A 17115-nucleotide genomic window follows, 5' to 3' on the forward strand; every position below is an offset into this window, starting at 1 on the left:
TCTGAACTTCAGATAAGATTTTTATTAGTACCACTACCAACCCATTTCGGTTGCTTTCTAAAGGTCATAAAACAAATGGTTCTGGTTCCGCACCAAAACGCGTTGGTGCCAATAAAATCCTCTTCTGAAGCTCCAAGGCTCTTCATTTCCCTTAGCACAGCCAGCTTCATCTACAACGATCACCATTTGGTTATCAAAGCAAATCTATTGAGGGTGTTAGAGGCCATTTTGCATGGGTGGATGAAAACTATGTTGGGACCAAATGATTGTTACTATGATTGCCCAGTCCACATGGAGTTTAAATATGTCCAAATATATATCTCCTATTTACACAAAAAGGTACACCAACAGTTGAATAAATCAATAAATGGATAACATTTGTCAATTGCTGACATTTGATTTATCCTATGGTTTTACCTGCAAATAATTTTAAACACTCTGCCCCTTGTGTTCAGTTCTCAACAATCCATGAGCAGTAGCATACCCAACAACTGTTCAAGCTAACAGAAGATACAGCATAAATTAATGTTACATTTAATGCTATAGAAAATATTTCTTAATATGTACTTATCTTGTAAAGTCTTCACATCCTGTTCCGTCCAGATGTGTCCAGATCCCAGAATTCCAAGTGGTGGAAGTTCACCGACCGCCATATTGGGACACCCAAGTGATGGGTGTCTCAATATGAAAACTGCTGGTGGTACCAGCCTTTTGCGTGGTACCACCAGCGGAACACACACACACACACACTGTATACGCCGTACGCAGCCTCTTGCGTGGTACCACCAGCTGAACACCATCGGGAACACGCCAACACCGGAATCAGCCGAATGATTCACTGACCGCCGCCATCGTTGTACAGGAGGAGCGCATGCGCAGTTTTAATGTGACCGCCGCTATCTTTTTGCACAAAGATGGCAGTCTGATTTACTGTCCGAATTCCACGCAGGCGCAGTGAATGATTTGGCTGATCCCTGCGGCAGATTCACGATGTTTCTACAGGCAGAGGAAGCCAGTCACATTACAGGGGTTTTCCCACAAACCAAAGTTAATTTAAAAAATTGTCTGTGTCTGACCGTGTATGGAGCATACCACATCTCCTTGGTAGGGGAGGAAGCAAAAGACAATACTGACATTACAACAGGGGATCACAGAGGATTCATTTTGTCAGGTAAAATATTTCACTGACTGTTTTTAAACAATATTTTACCTCACAAAATGAATCTTCTGCGATCTCCTGCTGGAATGTCTGTATTGTCTTTTGCTTCCTCCCAGGAGCCCAGGAGCTGTGGTATGTTCTGTACAAGGTCAGACGCAATTTTTAAAATGAACTTTCGTTCATGGGAAAATCCCTTTAAAACGCAAATACCAACATCAACATGGCTACTCCTAAAAAGTACGCCAATGACAATGATAGGAAAGCAGCAAAGGCACAACGTCAAAGACAACAATGGGCAAATAAGATTCTTGAAGAGCAGCAGCATCACTGGGACAAAAACAATGCATATAGCACATGGGGTAGACAGGTCAAAGAAGAGAGCACAGACGGGAGAAGTCAGCACATGGGGAAAGAGAGAGTGGAGAGGTGGGTGAGCACATGGGAGAAGAGATTCTCGATGCTGCAAAGCCTGCCCCCATCGTGACATTACCGCCCTCCCGATGCGATAGCATCAGGCTTCCATCTAGTATATGTGTATCAAAACATCCTTCTGGCATCCATTGCATAGGTATAGGTTGATATCCTGCAAAAAAACGGTATGGAATAATGTAATAGGCTCCGTACAATAGTATTAAATAAAATATATATATACCATGCTATATTTTTTTAGAATAGGATGCTATAGGTGACAAATCGCATTGGATGCTACTTCTGTGGGATACAATGCATAAATATGCCAGCATCCATTATTCACATCCTTTCACAGTATATACAGATAGGTCCATATATATTTGGACAGAGACAACATTTTTCTAATTTTGGTTATAGACATTACCACAATGAATTAAAAAAAAAAACAATTCAGATGCAGTTGAAGTTCAGACTTTCAGCTTTCATTTGAGGGTATCCACATTAAAATTGGATGAAGGGTTTAGGAGTTTCAGCTCCTTAACATGTGCCACCTTGTTTTTAAAGGGACCAAAAGTAATTGGACAATTGACTCCAAGGCTATTTCATGGACACGTGTGGGCAATCCCTTCGTTATGTCATTCTCAATTAAGCAGATAAAAGGCCTGGAGTTGATTTGAGGTATGGTGCTTGCATTTGGAAGGTTTTGCTGTGAAGTAAACATGCGGTCAAAGGAGCTCTCCATGCAGGTGAAACAAGCCATCCTTAAGCTACGAAAACCGAAAATACCCATCTGAGAAATTGCTACAATATTAGGAGTGGCAAAATTTACAGTTTGGTACATCCTGAGGAAGAAAGCAAACACTGGTGAACTCATCAATGCAAAAAGACCTGAGCGCCCACGGAAGACAACAGTGGTGGATGATCGCAGAATAATCTCCATGGTGAAGAGAAACCCCTTCACAACAGCCAACCAAGTGAACAACACTCTCCAGGAGGTAGGCGTATCAATATCCAAATCTACCATAAAGAGAAGACTGCATGAAAGTAAATACAGAAGGTTCACTGCACGGTGCAAGCCACTCATAAGCATCAAGAATAAAAAGGCTAGACTGGACTTTGCTAAAAAATATCTTAAAAAGCCAGCACAGTTCTGGAAGAACATTCTTTGGACAGATGAAACTAAGATCAACCTCTACCAGAATGATGGAAAGAGAAAAGTATGGTGAAGGCGTGGTACAGCTCATGATCCAAAGCATACCACATCATCTGTAAAACATGGCGGAGGCAGTGTGATACCTTGGGCATGCATGGCTGCCAGTGGCACTGGGTCACTAGTGTTTATTGATGATGTGACACAGGACAGAAGTAGCCGAATGAATTCTGAGGTATTCAGAGCCATACTGTGCTCAGATCCAGCCAAATGCAGCAAAACTGATTGGTCGTCGTTTCATACTACAGATGGACAATGACTCAAAATATAAAGCCAAAGCACTCAAGGAGTTTATTAAACCAAAGAAGTGGGATATTCTTGAATGGCCAAGTCAGTCACCTGATCTCAACCCAATTGAGCATGCATTTCACTTGTTAAAGAGTAAACTTCAGACAGAAAGGCCCACAAACAAACATCAACTGAAAACCACCGCAATGAAGGCCTGGCAGAGCATCAAAAAGGAGGAAACACAGCGTCTGGTGATGTCCATGAGTTCAAGACTTCAGGCATTCATTGCCAACAAAGGGTTTTCAACTTAGTACTAAAAATGAACATTTCATTTAAAATTATTGAATCTGTCCAATTTCTTTTGGTCCCTTTAAAAACAGGGTGGCACATATTAAGGAGCTGAAACACCTAAACCCTTCATCCAATTTTAACGTGGATACCCTCAAATGAAAGCTGAAAGTCTGAACTTCAACTGCAGCTGAATTTTTTTGTTTAAAATTCATTGTGGTAATATCTATATCCAAAATTAGAAAAATGTTGTCTCTGTCCAAATATATATGGACCTAACTGTAGGTCAAATGGAGGATGTTAACATGATCTGTGCATGGCCTAAGATGTTGACTTCTGCCACATTTTCCAGTGTCTATTCTTATTTAGCAAACTATTTATTGTTTTATTCCATTTCAGCTCTCAAAGTCACATTTCAAATGAATGATACAAGTGAGTAAAACATCAATGTAAAAGTTAATAAAATGAAATAACTAGCTTGTGGTGAGAGGACTCCTTTCATCATCAAATAGTAAAACGATACTTCAGTTTTGATAACACAGGCGTGTAGCTTATATGATTTCTATAAAAGTAGATGATGCTACAATAGTAACAGTGCATTGAGAATGGAAACACCCAGTTTGAGTATAAAAGCTCCATGTAATAGCTGTGGAAGACAGCAGTCGAGAGGCATCTTCTGAGCACTTCACATGCTCTTCCAGCTTTGTGAGAAGAACCATCATGTCTCATCACTCCATCCTCTCCTCCTCTGGACACAAGCACTTCAGCTCTTGTTCTGTAGCTTTACCCAAACATTCCAGCTCTCACAGCATCTTATCCCACTCTTCTAAACATGTGGGCCATGGACACAAGAAACAACATTGCTTCAGCAGCTCAAGCGCCCATAACATTGGATCCAAGGGTCACAAGATATCATTTGGAAGTCTACATAAAAGTGGACATGGATCTGGATTTGGAGGAATGGGTGGTGGTCTTGGAGGACAATCAGGATGTGGAGGTATCACCCCTGTGACTGTGAACGAATGTCTTCTAGCTCCACTTAACTTGGAGATTGACACTAACATCCAAAGAGTTAGAAATGATGAGAAGAACCAAATTAAAGGCCTCAACAATCAGTTTGCTTCCTTTATTGACAAGGTAAGAAAAGCTGGAAGTTTAGCTATCCTGCTGACAAAGTTATTTGCATATTTTCATGTCTACCCCTCATGTAGATGAAAAATGTAGTTGATATCAGCAGATTGAATTACTTTTCTAACTGCTGTTATTAGCATGAACTGCACCAAATTAGCTGTGCCTTGTGTCAATTTTACATGAAAACTGTTACTTTTCTTGGCACTTGACAAATTTGAGGTTTCAAGAAAAGTGTGTGTTTCACATAGTGGGCATTGGGTCCAAGTTTAGTGGTTATTTATTAACATGAAAGACAGAAAACAGAGTAAACTGTGGGGCAAGTAATTTTCTAGATTTTATAAAGGTTCAAATGTGCCAAATGTATTAAATCACATTTGGATTTTTGTAAATTTGGTGCAAAACCCTAACAGCTTTCAATTTTCCTAGACTGGCTATAAATTTCTGATCCATAGTTTTTGCAAATGGAGATGGCAAGCAAGGCTCATTTAGTGCCTACTCCAGTTCCACTCAGGTTCGATTTCCTTAAGGCACCAGATGTAATTGATGGAATCTCCCATTATTCATAACAATAGTAACAAGTAGCTTGGAACGATTTATTGTCACGTGCAAAAGTGGGTGAGGCAAGCTACTGTACAAAAAAAGAATCTACCAGGCACAGAAGATACTGCAATCATATTTTAACAAGTCAGATAGATTACAATTATCTAAATATAAGAAGAAATAAGAAAAAAATCACTATTTTACTAACTCATCTTGATATTTTTTCCCACAAAGGTGAGATTTCTGGAGCAGCAAAATAAAATGCTGGAAACAAAATGGTCCCTTCTGCAAGAACAAAGGACAGCCCGTTGTCAGATCGAACCTTTGTTTGAGGCTTTTATCAGCAATCTCAGAAGTCAACTGGAGAACCTGACATGTGAGAGAGCTCGTCTGGACTCAGAGAGAAACAACATGGAAAGAACTGTTGAAGACCTGAGAAGAAGGTACTAATTGTTCAATTGCTGAAACTTTATTTCTCCCAATATTAAATGTCATTACTATGGAATCAAAACGATATAATCCCCACATTCTCCCACCTTGAATATAATATCTTTTTCGTAGCTAAAATCTTTAACATTAATTTTTTGTGAAACTTTTTAATGTTAAATTCAGACACTTGCAATGCTGTCCTATAAATACTCGGATAGTACTGGCTAGTGGTCTGGCTTGCCATATTCTTTTACATTTAGTATTACAGTTAGAGTCTATCTGAATAAGATGGCCAACCAAGAGATCAGATCTTGTTGATGTTTCGTCTAGTCAGCCATTTAAATGCTTTAAGGATCATGAGTTTACAGAATACCTCAGTGACTAACTTTTTTAATAATGGATGAATTTTTTAGCAGTAAGCTGAAGTCTTTGTGCATGTCGATCAAGGCCTTCCACCTTCCTTGTGACATTTACATTACCTTTGTCTTCATGTGGTGGAATGGTCTTCAAAAAAATCAGCAAATAAAATGTCTCACACAAGGTATTAACCGATAGTGTGTTCCCTACAGCTATGAAGAAGAGCTGAACCGTCGAACAGCAGCAGAGAATGAATTTGTCAGTATAAAGAGAGTAAGTCTAAAAATTGTAAAAATAACTATTGTAGGCTAAAACCCCTTAAAGGGATTGTTCACCTTTTTTAATTATCATCACTGTGGTCAATGACTGGCTGCCTCAGTCATGCGCTGTCCCTCTGGAAGAGGAACTCAGGTATGGTACTGTGGAGCTGTGAGAGATTGGTTGGTAACATATAGGTTTTTATTCTTAGACAACATGGGTTTTAAAAACAAAAAAAGTGAGGACAACCCCTGTAAAAGAACATGAAAATGTAGATGTGATGTGTTTGTATTATATATAGTTTATGGATTATATATGTGCCTTAGGATGTTGACGCTGCCTTTATGAACAAAGCTGAACTTCAAGCCAGATCTGACTCGTTGTCTGATGAAATCAACTTCCTAAGGACTTTATATGATGCGGTAATTATGCTACTTGTGATTCATATCCATTGAATATGTTATTAGTTGTATTGTATCATATAATGTTATATAATTTAACTTTTGTTTTACAGGAGATTAGTCAGCTCCAGGCGCAGATCTCAGACACCTCAGTGGTTGTGTCCATGGACAACAGCCGAGACCTGGACATGGACAGCATCATCGCCGAGGTCAGAGCCCAATATGAGGAGATTGCCAGCAGGAGCAGAGCTGAGGCCGAGGCCATGTACCAGTCAAGGGTAAGGATAAAACATGAGCACATAATTCATAATGTCTGGATTAACAGTATTTTTTAATCCTTGAATATTCTTTGGGCCGGCAGTTTAATGAGCTCCGTATGGTGGCTGGAAGAAATGGAGATGATCTGCAAAGCAGCAGAAATGAGATCGCTGGACTTACTCAAACAATCCAGAGACTTAAAGGAGAGATTGAATGTGCTAAGGGCCAGGTAAAAACATCAAAATTCAGTGAATGACACATTTTATCTGAGGAGGCAAAAAACATTGCTAATTCTTAAGATATTTCTAGCGTGCTGCCCTGGAAGCTGCCATCGCAGAGGCTGAAGAACGTGGTGAAGCTGCTGTCCGAGATGCCAAGATGAAATTGTCAGAACTGGAGTCTGCCCTTCAGAAGGCCAAGCAGGACATGGCTCGCCAGCTGAGAGAATACCAGGAGCTGATGAACGTCAAACTAGCTCTGGATATTGAGATCGCCACCTATAAGAAAATGTTGGAAGGGGAAGAATGCAGGTAATTACCATACAACTTGCTGGAAAAAAAACGCAACTAATGTGCAAATGTTTACAAGAAAATGCCCTATAACAGCTTTCCTCCTCAACTAGTGTACAATGTGGAAAATTATGTATAGGCATAACGTGCCTACATGGTAAAATTACCTCATTGTATATCATGGTAATCATAAAACGTGACACAAATATGTAAAGACAGAACAAGCATACTGTTACAGCAACACAACTCAAAAAATTAATGTTCTGTTTCAGGATCTCTGGTGACAACTCTGTGAATATATGTAAGTATCCATAATTTAATAGTTCTTTTTATATAAGTGCGCAAGGGCAACAACTTGTCAGATTCCTCTTCTCATGAGGTACATAAAAGTAAAATCTGGAACATTTTTGTCATAATTGCCTGACGGATGGGGGTTCCACTTCTGGAGCATACCGATTTCTTCAGCCCCTAGATCACACTTGAAAAAGGAGGAGACAGGTTGGCAACACATGCAAGCTGTTAATGGAGCCGCTTGCGCAATTTCCCATAACAGTGCCACCACTACAGTGCACAACACGCAATGCCACTCATGCCATTCCTCTTGTTGACATCATGGAAGTGAGCAGCAAATAGAGGACACTCGCTACAAAATTTCAAGGAAGGTCTAGATGCCTTTCTTGATATAGATATATATTATAGGATATGGGCACTAAATTCTGTGATGAGATGTTAATCCAGGGAACTAGTCTGATTGCTGTATGTGGAGTCATGAAATAAATTTTCCCTGAATATGGGGAACTTATCTAAGTTCTTGCCTTCATCTGGATCAACAGCCTTCATCTGGATCAACATGTTAGGTGTTAGACTGAACGTTATGAAATTCTATCAAGCTTAAAAACTATAAACCTTTGAATATTAGTATTTTAACTTTGAATTAAAATTTGCATATTCAATAATTTGTGTAACTAATTTGTTTCCAACACTCTGCAGCCGTTCTACACTCCAGTACTGGAGGAAAACATCATTCAGGAGGCCACCATGGTGGACATCACCCTTCCCATCACCACCATAAATCCAACACCTATGTCTCCAGCAAGCATCACTCTGGCCACAGCCACCATTGTTGAAATGGATTGGTGGACTAGAGCTCCAGAATACCCAGTGGATATCATTATAACGTATATTTAGAAATATGCTTTGTTGCTATTCTTGTAGGAAAGTGAGAGTCTAATATATTTTATTCTGGTTGTTTCACTTGAATTTTTAGGATGCAATGTAATAGTGACTGCTTGTCTATACTGCCTTCAATAAACTGAGCTGATTGCAAAACTCGTTATCTCATTATTCTTCGTTCTTATAAAGCCATATTAACCCCTTACCGAACTCTGCCATACTATTACAGCGAGGGTCGGATTCTCTGCTTTGATGCTTTGATGCAGGATCCAGCGATGAGCCCACATCAAAACCGGGACATGTCAGCTGTTTTGAACAGCTGACATGTACCCGCAATAGCGGCGGATGAAATTGCAATTCACCTGCCGCTATTAACTAGTTAAATGCCACTGTCAAATGCTGACAGCGGCATTTAACTGGCGCTTCCGGCCGCGCGGCCGGTAGTGCTCGCATCGCCGACCCCGTCACATGATCGGGGGTCAGCGATGTGTCGGCATAATAACCAAATGTCTCCTTGAGACCTCTATGGTTACTGATGCCAGCTTGCTCTGAGCGCCACCCTGAAGAACGTATCTGCACCAGAAATCGGTAAAAACATTAGCTTGGCATGCAAAAAGTAAGCCTTCACCCAATCTGAGATCACAAAAAATGGAGACGCTACGGGTATTGGAAAATTGCGCAATTTTTTTTTAGCAAAGTTTGGAATTTTTGTTTACCACTTAGATAAAATGTAACCTAGACATGTTTGGTGTCTATGAACTCATGATGACCTAGAGAATAATAATGGCAGGTCAGTTTTACCATTTAGTAAGCCTAGAAAAAAAGCCAAACAAAAACCAAGTGTGGGATTGCACTTTTTTTGCAATTTCACCGCACTTGGAATTTTATTCCCGTTTTCTAGTACACAACATGCTAAAACCAATGATGTCGTTCAAAAGGGCAACTTGTCCTGCAAAAAACAAGCCCTTATATGGCCATATTGATGGAAAAATAAAAAAGTTATGTCTCTGGGAAGGAGGGGAGTGGAAAACGAGAACACAAAAACGGAAAAGGGCAAGGCCTTGAAGGGGTTAAGCGGAAGCATAATAAATCTTACAAAATAATCTATTGCCGTAAAATAATGTATTGAATTTCACACATTTATAGCTGGGCAGAGGTAATAGCAAGTAAAATTGGGCAAAAATTACCACCAGGAGACAAAGACTTAGATTTAACTAAATGTATCAGTAAGGCTAGATTCACACATCTATTTTCTTTTCATAACTCACTAATGGGCTGGATCCATTATTGGTCTTTGTGTCAGTTATTATTTACAACTCCCCATTAAGTATTAAAATATGCACAGACATGACCTCTGTGTCCCTTATATTTTTTCACAGAGCCATTAACTTGCACTGATGAGTTTGATCTGCAGTCCTTATCAATGTAGGACATGGCTCTATTTTTTTCAGTTGGCCTACAATTGGATTGGAAAAAATGGCATGGGAAAAAGGACATTGATAATGGGTCCATGATGGGCCGACTGAGTCAAAGATCACAAAAACATGATGTAATATCACCAGTTCAGATGACTCCTTCATTCTCTTTCTTTTTTTTGCGTTAAAGCAATATGTAATCATAGCTTCCTCATATTCATCTTCACTGACTTCTGAGCATGACTCTACTAATTATTGAATATGATTTTTTATACAATGAATAAAGTATGATTATTCCTTTCTATTATCACAAAGTTAGCGAATGAAACCACATTTGAGATATACAACAATCAACCCTGATTTTAATTCCTTCTCAATTGGGCAATTTTCCATTTTTGTGTTTTCATTTTTTTCCTCCTCATCTTCAAAGAGTCATAAATCTTTTATTTTTCCTTTTACACAGAAGTTTGATAGCTTATTTGATGCAAGATGACATCATCCAATTTACCATTTTAATGTACAAAAAGAAAAGAAAAAGTGATGTGAAATTGCGCCAAAAAAAAAATCACAATTCTGCAATTATTTTTGAATTCTGTTTTTATGACAAAAGGTCGAATTCTAGAAATGTTTTTGAGGTGTACATGAAAGATCTGAATCAAGTTTGACCCCAAGACAGTGGGCAAGTTGCTGGGGAGTAATGGTAGAACCACACATGGAAATGGCAATGTCAGGCATAGGTAGACTAGTGGAGGGAAGAAGCAAAAGGAGATCAGTACTGGACAGATTCAGTTTCAGATAGAGGGAGGACTTGTTGGAGACAGTGGTAAGACAATCCCTGGTGTTTTGTAAAAATGCAGGTGCGATGTCAGGAGTAGAGGTGTATAATTGGGTGTCATAAGCATAGAGTTGGTAATGGAAACCAAATTTACTGATTGTTGATCCGATACGAGCAGCATACAAAGAGAAGGGGAGGGACCTAGGACTGATCCTTGAAGAACCCTATAGTAAAAAGGGAAAAGGAGAGGAGGAGAAGCCAGCAAAAGATACAGTGAAGTAGCGCTAGAGAGAGGTAGGAAGAGAACCAGGAGAGAATGGTGTCCTTGAGGCCGATGGACCTGAGCATATTGAGGAGGAGCTGATGATCCACAGTGTTTTATTAGGTGAGTGGTGCTGAATAGCATAAAAAATGCCCCAAAACACAATTCCGTAAATGCTATTTTTCTTCATTCTGCTTTCCAAAAATCTGAATCAAAATCAATAAAAAAATTTCCTGTGTCTGAAAATTTTACCAATAAAAATGTCAACTCGTCCCGCAGAAAACAAGCCCTCACATGACTGGGCCGAAATATGGAAAATTTAAAGCTCTCAAAATATGGTGATGCTTTTGCAATAAAAAATGTTTTCTCAATGTGTGACAGCAGCGAAACATAAAAAAACTTTATAAATCGGGTATCTCTGTAATTGCACCAACCCGAAGAATAAAGTTGTCTAATGATTAATACCGCTAGAGGAACAGTGTAAAAAATAAATAAAACCAATTGCGTTTCCCAAAGATCACAATAACACTCGGCTCGTGTTTATTCTGCGCTCTACGCTGAACGCTTGCATTGGGCTTTCCGTGTAAATTTCTGAAATAAATGTGACGCCCAGGAGACCGGGGTACCCAGCACCAGACCAATGGGTTCTGTCTCTTGAGGGAGATGTCACGGGTGGCTTGACCCGGTGCTGTGGCCTCAGGCAATGCACAGTGTAAGGGGTATCATGAGGGAACAGGCACTTACTTGATCAGCAGCAGGTTCTCTCAGCGGTGATGAACCTGATCCTGGATAGATAGCTATTGTCCAAATGAAAGACTGAGGCACTGAAACGTTTAACCAGTTTACTTCAACATAAAGGGATTTACAACCAGTCCGGTCACCGGAGTCTGTATGGGAACTCTGAGTTACTTTGACCCTGCCGGGGTCTTTGCCTCTTATTGTACGCAGTTTCTGTGTGGCCCTGCTGCTGTATGTGAACTGGCTGCCGGCCCAATCTGTCCCCTCCGGGTCCTGGTTCGACGGGCAACCCGAGTCCTTTTATCTGCTTACCCCCTTCAGGAGTACCGCTGAACTCTGTGTCTGTTGCTGCGTCCGGCCCTAGTGAAGCCGATATCACCTCACGTTTTTCCGGTTGCTGTATTATATATAATGAATACAGCCACGGATCCGGTATCCGTCTTTGCGCCTGTTCTGGGTAGTGATTAATGCTACCCGGTTCTCACAATGTCCTTTTTCTCCGTCCCTTTTCTCCTCAGGCCGGTGATTTGGGCCTGGAAACCGTCATAGGGCTGTTAGAAATTCAGCTGTATGACCTCTCACTTTCAGCTCCTTAGCCCAACTGCCAGTTCTTCTCTCAGACCAGAATGGATCAAGGGGAGTCTCCGGAGCTCCCCCTTCTGGCCGGAGGTGGTAGTGCAGTCTTGCTATTTTAGTATTTGTATTTAGTGTCAGTAACTGTTTTTGTGGCAAATACCCCTAGGGGTGCCACATTTCCCCTTAGTTAAGAACAGTACTCCGGGACTGTGGGACGATAACATTTTGAAATAACAATTAATATGTACAGAGTCTTAAAAATGAAAAGTTACAAAAACCACTCAAGGAAACAAAAATAGAGTTCTGTAAAAAGTCACTTCAAATGGCGTCCATTAATACAGTTCTATCCTTGAAGGTACTAGGAAAGGCACTGCACTTTGTGTCCAGGAATTTAGTTCCATTTTTCCAACAGAGTTGTCAATATAAAGTCTAAAGAAAGTTCAAAAAGAGCAAAAAGCAAAGTTCAAAAAGCAGTCTTTCCGGAGCTTTGATTTAGTGCCTCCGGGCTGATAAAAAGTTCAAGAATATGCAAGAAGTTCATACAGACAAGTCTCTGTAGGTACTGGGCTTAAACGTTGCAGAATGATAACAATGACTATAGTTTTATAGTTGGTAACCCGCATATCTGGCCGGTAATTGACCCTGGGTACTACGCTGTGATCTACGTAATAGCGGTGTCTCTTCATGTGGTGTACTACTGTCTACTGCGGATGTAGTATCTGCCCGCTCTGCTAAAGATAATTCCACGACTATGGAGTTGGCAAGTCCACCGTGAATGGGATTACTCTGATCAGGAATCTGTTCTTCCTGGCCTGGAACCTCCCGTAGTACGGAGTCAGCCTCTTCCTGTCTTGGGACTTCTGATATTGGGTTTGGTGTTGGGTAAAAGGCCACCATGGGAACCACTACTGCCCCATGGTATGTTAGTAGGGTTTTGGGAAAGTCTCCTATACAGGTGTGATACATTTCCTCTTCTTTTTCCTTTACTGGTTGGACCTGCATGGGTTGAATAACTTCTGGTTCTGGCTGGACAACTTCTGTCTCTTTCAATGCTTCCGGACATAATTTAAGATTGTCTCTTGACACTAGTACAGATGTTAAGCCTCCGTTTTTGCTAATGAGACACATTTTAGGATTATCCATTCTTGTTGGTAAAACTGTGTAGGGTACGGCTTCCCACTGATTGTCTAGTTTATTGGTTCGACGATTTCTCTTGAGCACTTGGTCACCCGGTCTTAATGGGGTCGCTAGAGCATTCTGGTTGAAAGTTCGCTCTTGTCTTTCTCTAGTTTGCTGAAGGCTTCTTTCCACACTCTCTTGCACTTGGCGATACTGCTTTTGCCGTATGATATCCCAATTGGAGTCTTGAACTTCTGCGTCTGGTTTCAGAATTCCCATTTCTAGATCGATTGGTAATTGGCCGGGTCTTGCACGCATAAGGTAAGCTGGGGTGCAGTTGGTGGAGCTCACCGGGACATGATTATACAGATCCACCAAGTCAGGCAATTTCTCTGGCCAATGATTCCTTTCTGTCTCAGGTAAAGTCTTTAGTAGGTCTATTACAATATGGTTCATCTTCTCGCATAAGCCGTTTGTTTGTGGATGACAGGCCGTCGTCCGGATCTTTTTGCAACCATACATATTACAGAATTCTCTGAAGATCTCTGATTCAAAGGCTGTACCTTGGTCGGTGAGAACCTGTTCCGGATATCCATGGGGTCTACAAAAGTACGTTTGGAACACTTTGGCTGCTGTTTTTGCTGTCAGATCTTTTACAGGTACTACTACCAAGAAGCGCGAATAATGGTCCACGATGGTCAAGGCATAGACATAGCCGGACCGGCTTGGTGTCAACTTCACGTGGTCCATGGCTACAAGTTCAAGTGGTTGTTTGGTGATTATGGGCTGCAGTGGTGCTTTTTGGTTCTTTTGATCGTTTCTTCTGAGGTTGCACGGGCCACAATTTCTGCACCACTGTTCGATTGATTTTCTCATCCCGACCCAATAAAATCTTTCTCTTAGAAGTACTTCTAACTTTTTCCAACCGAAGTGACCAGCACCATTATGGTAAGCTTCGAGGACCATCTTCACATCTTGTTTAGGCACGATAATCTGCCAAACCAATTCATGTGTTTTCGGATTGGTGTACCTTCTACAGAGCTTCCCTTGATACAGGAACATTTTGCCTCTCTCTTTCCAGAGTTGATGCGTCTCTTCTGGGGCATCCTCATTGGGATATGCACTTTGCTCAGTCAACAGTTCCTTCACCAACTTCACAGCCGGATTGCTGTCTTGGGTGTCAGCCCATCTATGGTGTGCTAACGGATTAAAATTCACCTCTTGTTGTTTCTGATAGGTACTTGACTGATGATGTTTTGCCTTGGGATGATGGAAGGCTGGTAGTTCAATTTCTTCAAGCTCCCCCGTTTCTTCTTCTACATCTCTCAAGTGTGGCATCCGGGATAGGGCATCGGCATTTCCATTCTTGCGACCTGCTCGATACTTGATTATGAAGTTGTAATTAGATAACCGGGCTATCAATCGCTGTTCTAATGCACCTAATTTGGCTGTGTCCAGGTGGGTCAACGGATTGTTGTCAGTATAGACAATAAATTCTGCAGCGGCCAGATAGTGTTTGAAACGTTCAGTCACAGCCCAAACTACTGCCAGTAGTTCCAATTTGAAGGAGCTGTAATTTTCTGAATTTCTTTCAGTAGGCCGGAGCTTTCTACTTGCAAAGGCGATGACTTTCTCCCGACCTTCTTGCTTTTGTGACAGCACCGCTCCTAGTCCCACGTTACTGGCATCGGTATAGAGGATGAAAGGTTGATGGTAATCTGGGTATGCCAGAACCTCTTCTCTGGTTAGTGCCTTCTTTAGTTGTTCAAAGGAGTCTTCCCTTTCGTCGTTCCACTGAAAAGGAGGGTTTCGGTTTGAAGGTTTCTTCGTCTGCCCTACCAAGGCGTCTTGCAAGGGTGCTGCCAACTTGGTAAATCCTTTTATAAATCTGCGATAGTAACCCACCAATCCCAGGAATTGTCTCACTTCTTTTGCGCTGGTAGGTCTTGGCCAATCCCTTATGGCGCTTATTTTCTTGGGATCTGGTGCTACTCCCTCCGAACTCACGATGTGTCCCAGGTACTGTACCTTTGGCTTGAGAAGGTGACATTTGGATGGCTTGACTTTCATGCCATACCTGGATAAGGCTTCGAACACTTCTGCCAGGTCTTTTAAGTGTTGTTCGTAAGTCTTTGAGTAGACGATCACATCATCTACATAGTTAGTAAGGCCGAAAAAAGACATTTGTTCATCCAGTTCAGCCTATATTCCATCATAATAAATCCCCAGATCTACGTCCTTCTACAGAACCTAATAATTGTATGATACAATATTGTTCTGCTCCAGGAAGACATCCAGGCCTCTCTTGAACCCCTCGACTGAGTTCGCCATCACCACCTCCTCAGGCAAGCAATTCCAGATTCTCACTGCCCTAACAGTAAAGAATCCTCTTCTATGTTGGTGGAAAAACCTTCTCTCCTCCAGACGCAAAGAATGCCCCCTTGTGCCCGTCACCTTCCTTGGTATAAACAGATCCTCAGCGAGATATTTGTATTGTCCCCTTATATACATAGTTACATAGTTACATAGTTATTAAGGTTGAAGGAAGACTATATGTCCATCTAGTTCAACCCATAGCCTAACCTAACATGCCCTAACATGTTGATCCAGAGGAAGGCAAAAAAAACCCATGTGCAAAGAGTAAGCTCCACATTGGGGAAAAAAATTCCTTCCCGACTCCACATACGGCAATCAGACTAGTTCCCTGGATCAACGCCCTATCAAGGAATCTAGTGTATATACCCTGTAACATTATACTTTTCCAGAAAGGTATCCAGTCCCCTCTTAAATTTAAGTAATGAATCACTCATTACAACATCACACGGCAGAGAGTTCCATAGTCTCACTGCTCTTACAGTAAAGAATCCGCGTCTGTTATTATGCTTAAACCTTTTTTCCTCCAACCGCAGAGGATGCCCCCTTGTCCCTGTTTCAGGTCTATGATTAAAAAGATCATCAGAAAGGTCTTCGTACTGTCCCCTTATATATTTATACATTAAAATGAGATCACCCCTTAGTCTTCGTTTTTCCAAACTAAATAGCCCCAAGTGTAATAACCTATCTTGGTATTGCAGACCCCCCAGTCCTCTAATAACCTTGGTCGCTCTTCTCTGCACCCGCTCCAGTTCAGCTATGTCTTTCTTATACACCGGAGACCAGAACTGTGCACAGTATTCTAAGTGTGGTCGAACTAGTGACTTGTATAGAGGTAAAATTATATTCTCCTCATGAGCATCTATGCCTCTTTTAATGCATCCCATTATTTTATTTGCCTTTGTAGCAGCTGCCTGACACTGGCCACTGAATTTAAGTTTGTCATCCACCCATACACCCAGGTCTTTTTCATTGACGGTTTTGCCCAGAGTTTTAGAATTAAGCACATAATTATACATCTTATTACTTCTACCCAAGTGCATGACCTTACATTTATCCCCATTAAAGCTCATTTGCCATTTATCAGCCCAAGCTTCTAGTTTACATAAATCATCCTGTAATATAAAATTGTCCTCCTCTGTATTGATTACCCTGCAGAGTTTAGTGCCATCTGCAAATATTGAAATTCTACTCTGAATGCCCCCTACAAGGTCATTAATAAATATGTTAAAAAGAAGAGGGCCCAATACTGACCCCTGTGGTACCCCACTGCTAACCGCTACCCAATCCGAGTGTGCTCCATTAATAACCACCCTTTGTTTCCTATCCCTTAGCCAGCTCTCAACCCACTTGCACATATTTTCCCCTATCCCCATTATTCTCATTTTATGTATCAACCTTTTGTGTGGCACCGTATCAAAAGCTTTTGAAAAGTCCATATACACTACATCCACTGGGTTCCCTTGGTCCAATCCGGAACTTACCTCTTCATAGAAACTGATCAA

General features: G+C 41.1%; 1 protein-coding gene across 1 annotated transcript; it reads left to right on the forward strand.

Moving 5' to 3' along the window:
• The first annotated feature begins 4016 nt into the window (after positions 1-4016).
• On the forward strand, positions 4017-8306 carry LOC138671747 (keratin, type II cytoskeletal cochleal-like). Its single transcript, XM_069759898.1, has 9 exons — positions 4017-4433; positions 5202-5410; positions 5966-6026; positions 6338-6433; positions 6526-6690; positions 6774-6899; positions 6980-7200; positions 7452-7480; positions 8170-8306. Exons 1-9 carry the CDS (start codon positions 4017-4019, stop codon positions 8304-8306), a joined length of 1461 nt encoding a protein of 486 aa, XP_069615999.1.
• Positions 8307-17115: the final 8809 nt, after the last annotated feature.

Source organism: Ranitomeya imitator, chromosome 3 (genome assembly GCF_032444005.1).
Source record: "Ranitomeya imitator isolate aRanImi1 chromosome 3, aRanImi1.pri, whole genome shotgun sequence".
Classification (NCBI taxonomy): Eukaryota; Metazoa; Chordata; class Amphibia; order Anura; family Dendrobatidae; genus Ranitomeya; species Ranitomeya imitator.

Bases quoted from the DNA above. Each gene is read 5' to 3' on its own strand.
- LOC138671747 (XM_069759898.1), top strand. From the start codon at position 4,017: ATGTCTCATCACTCCATCCTCTCCTCCTCTGGACACAAGCACTTCAGC. The intron at 6,434-6,525 runs GTAATTATGCTA...TTTGTTTTACAG, and splicing joins TAAGGACTTTATATGATGCG to GAGATTAGTCAGCTCCAGGC. The intron at 6,691-6,773 runs GTAAGGATAAAA...TTGGGCCGGCAG, and splicing joins AGGCCATGTACCAGTCAAGG to TTTAATGAGCTCCGTATGGT.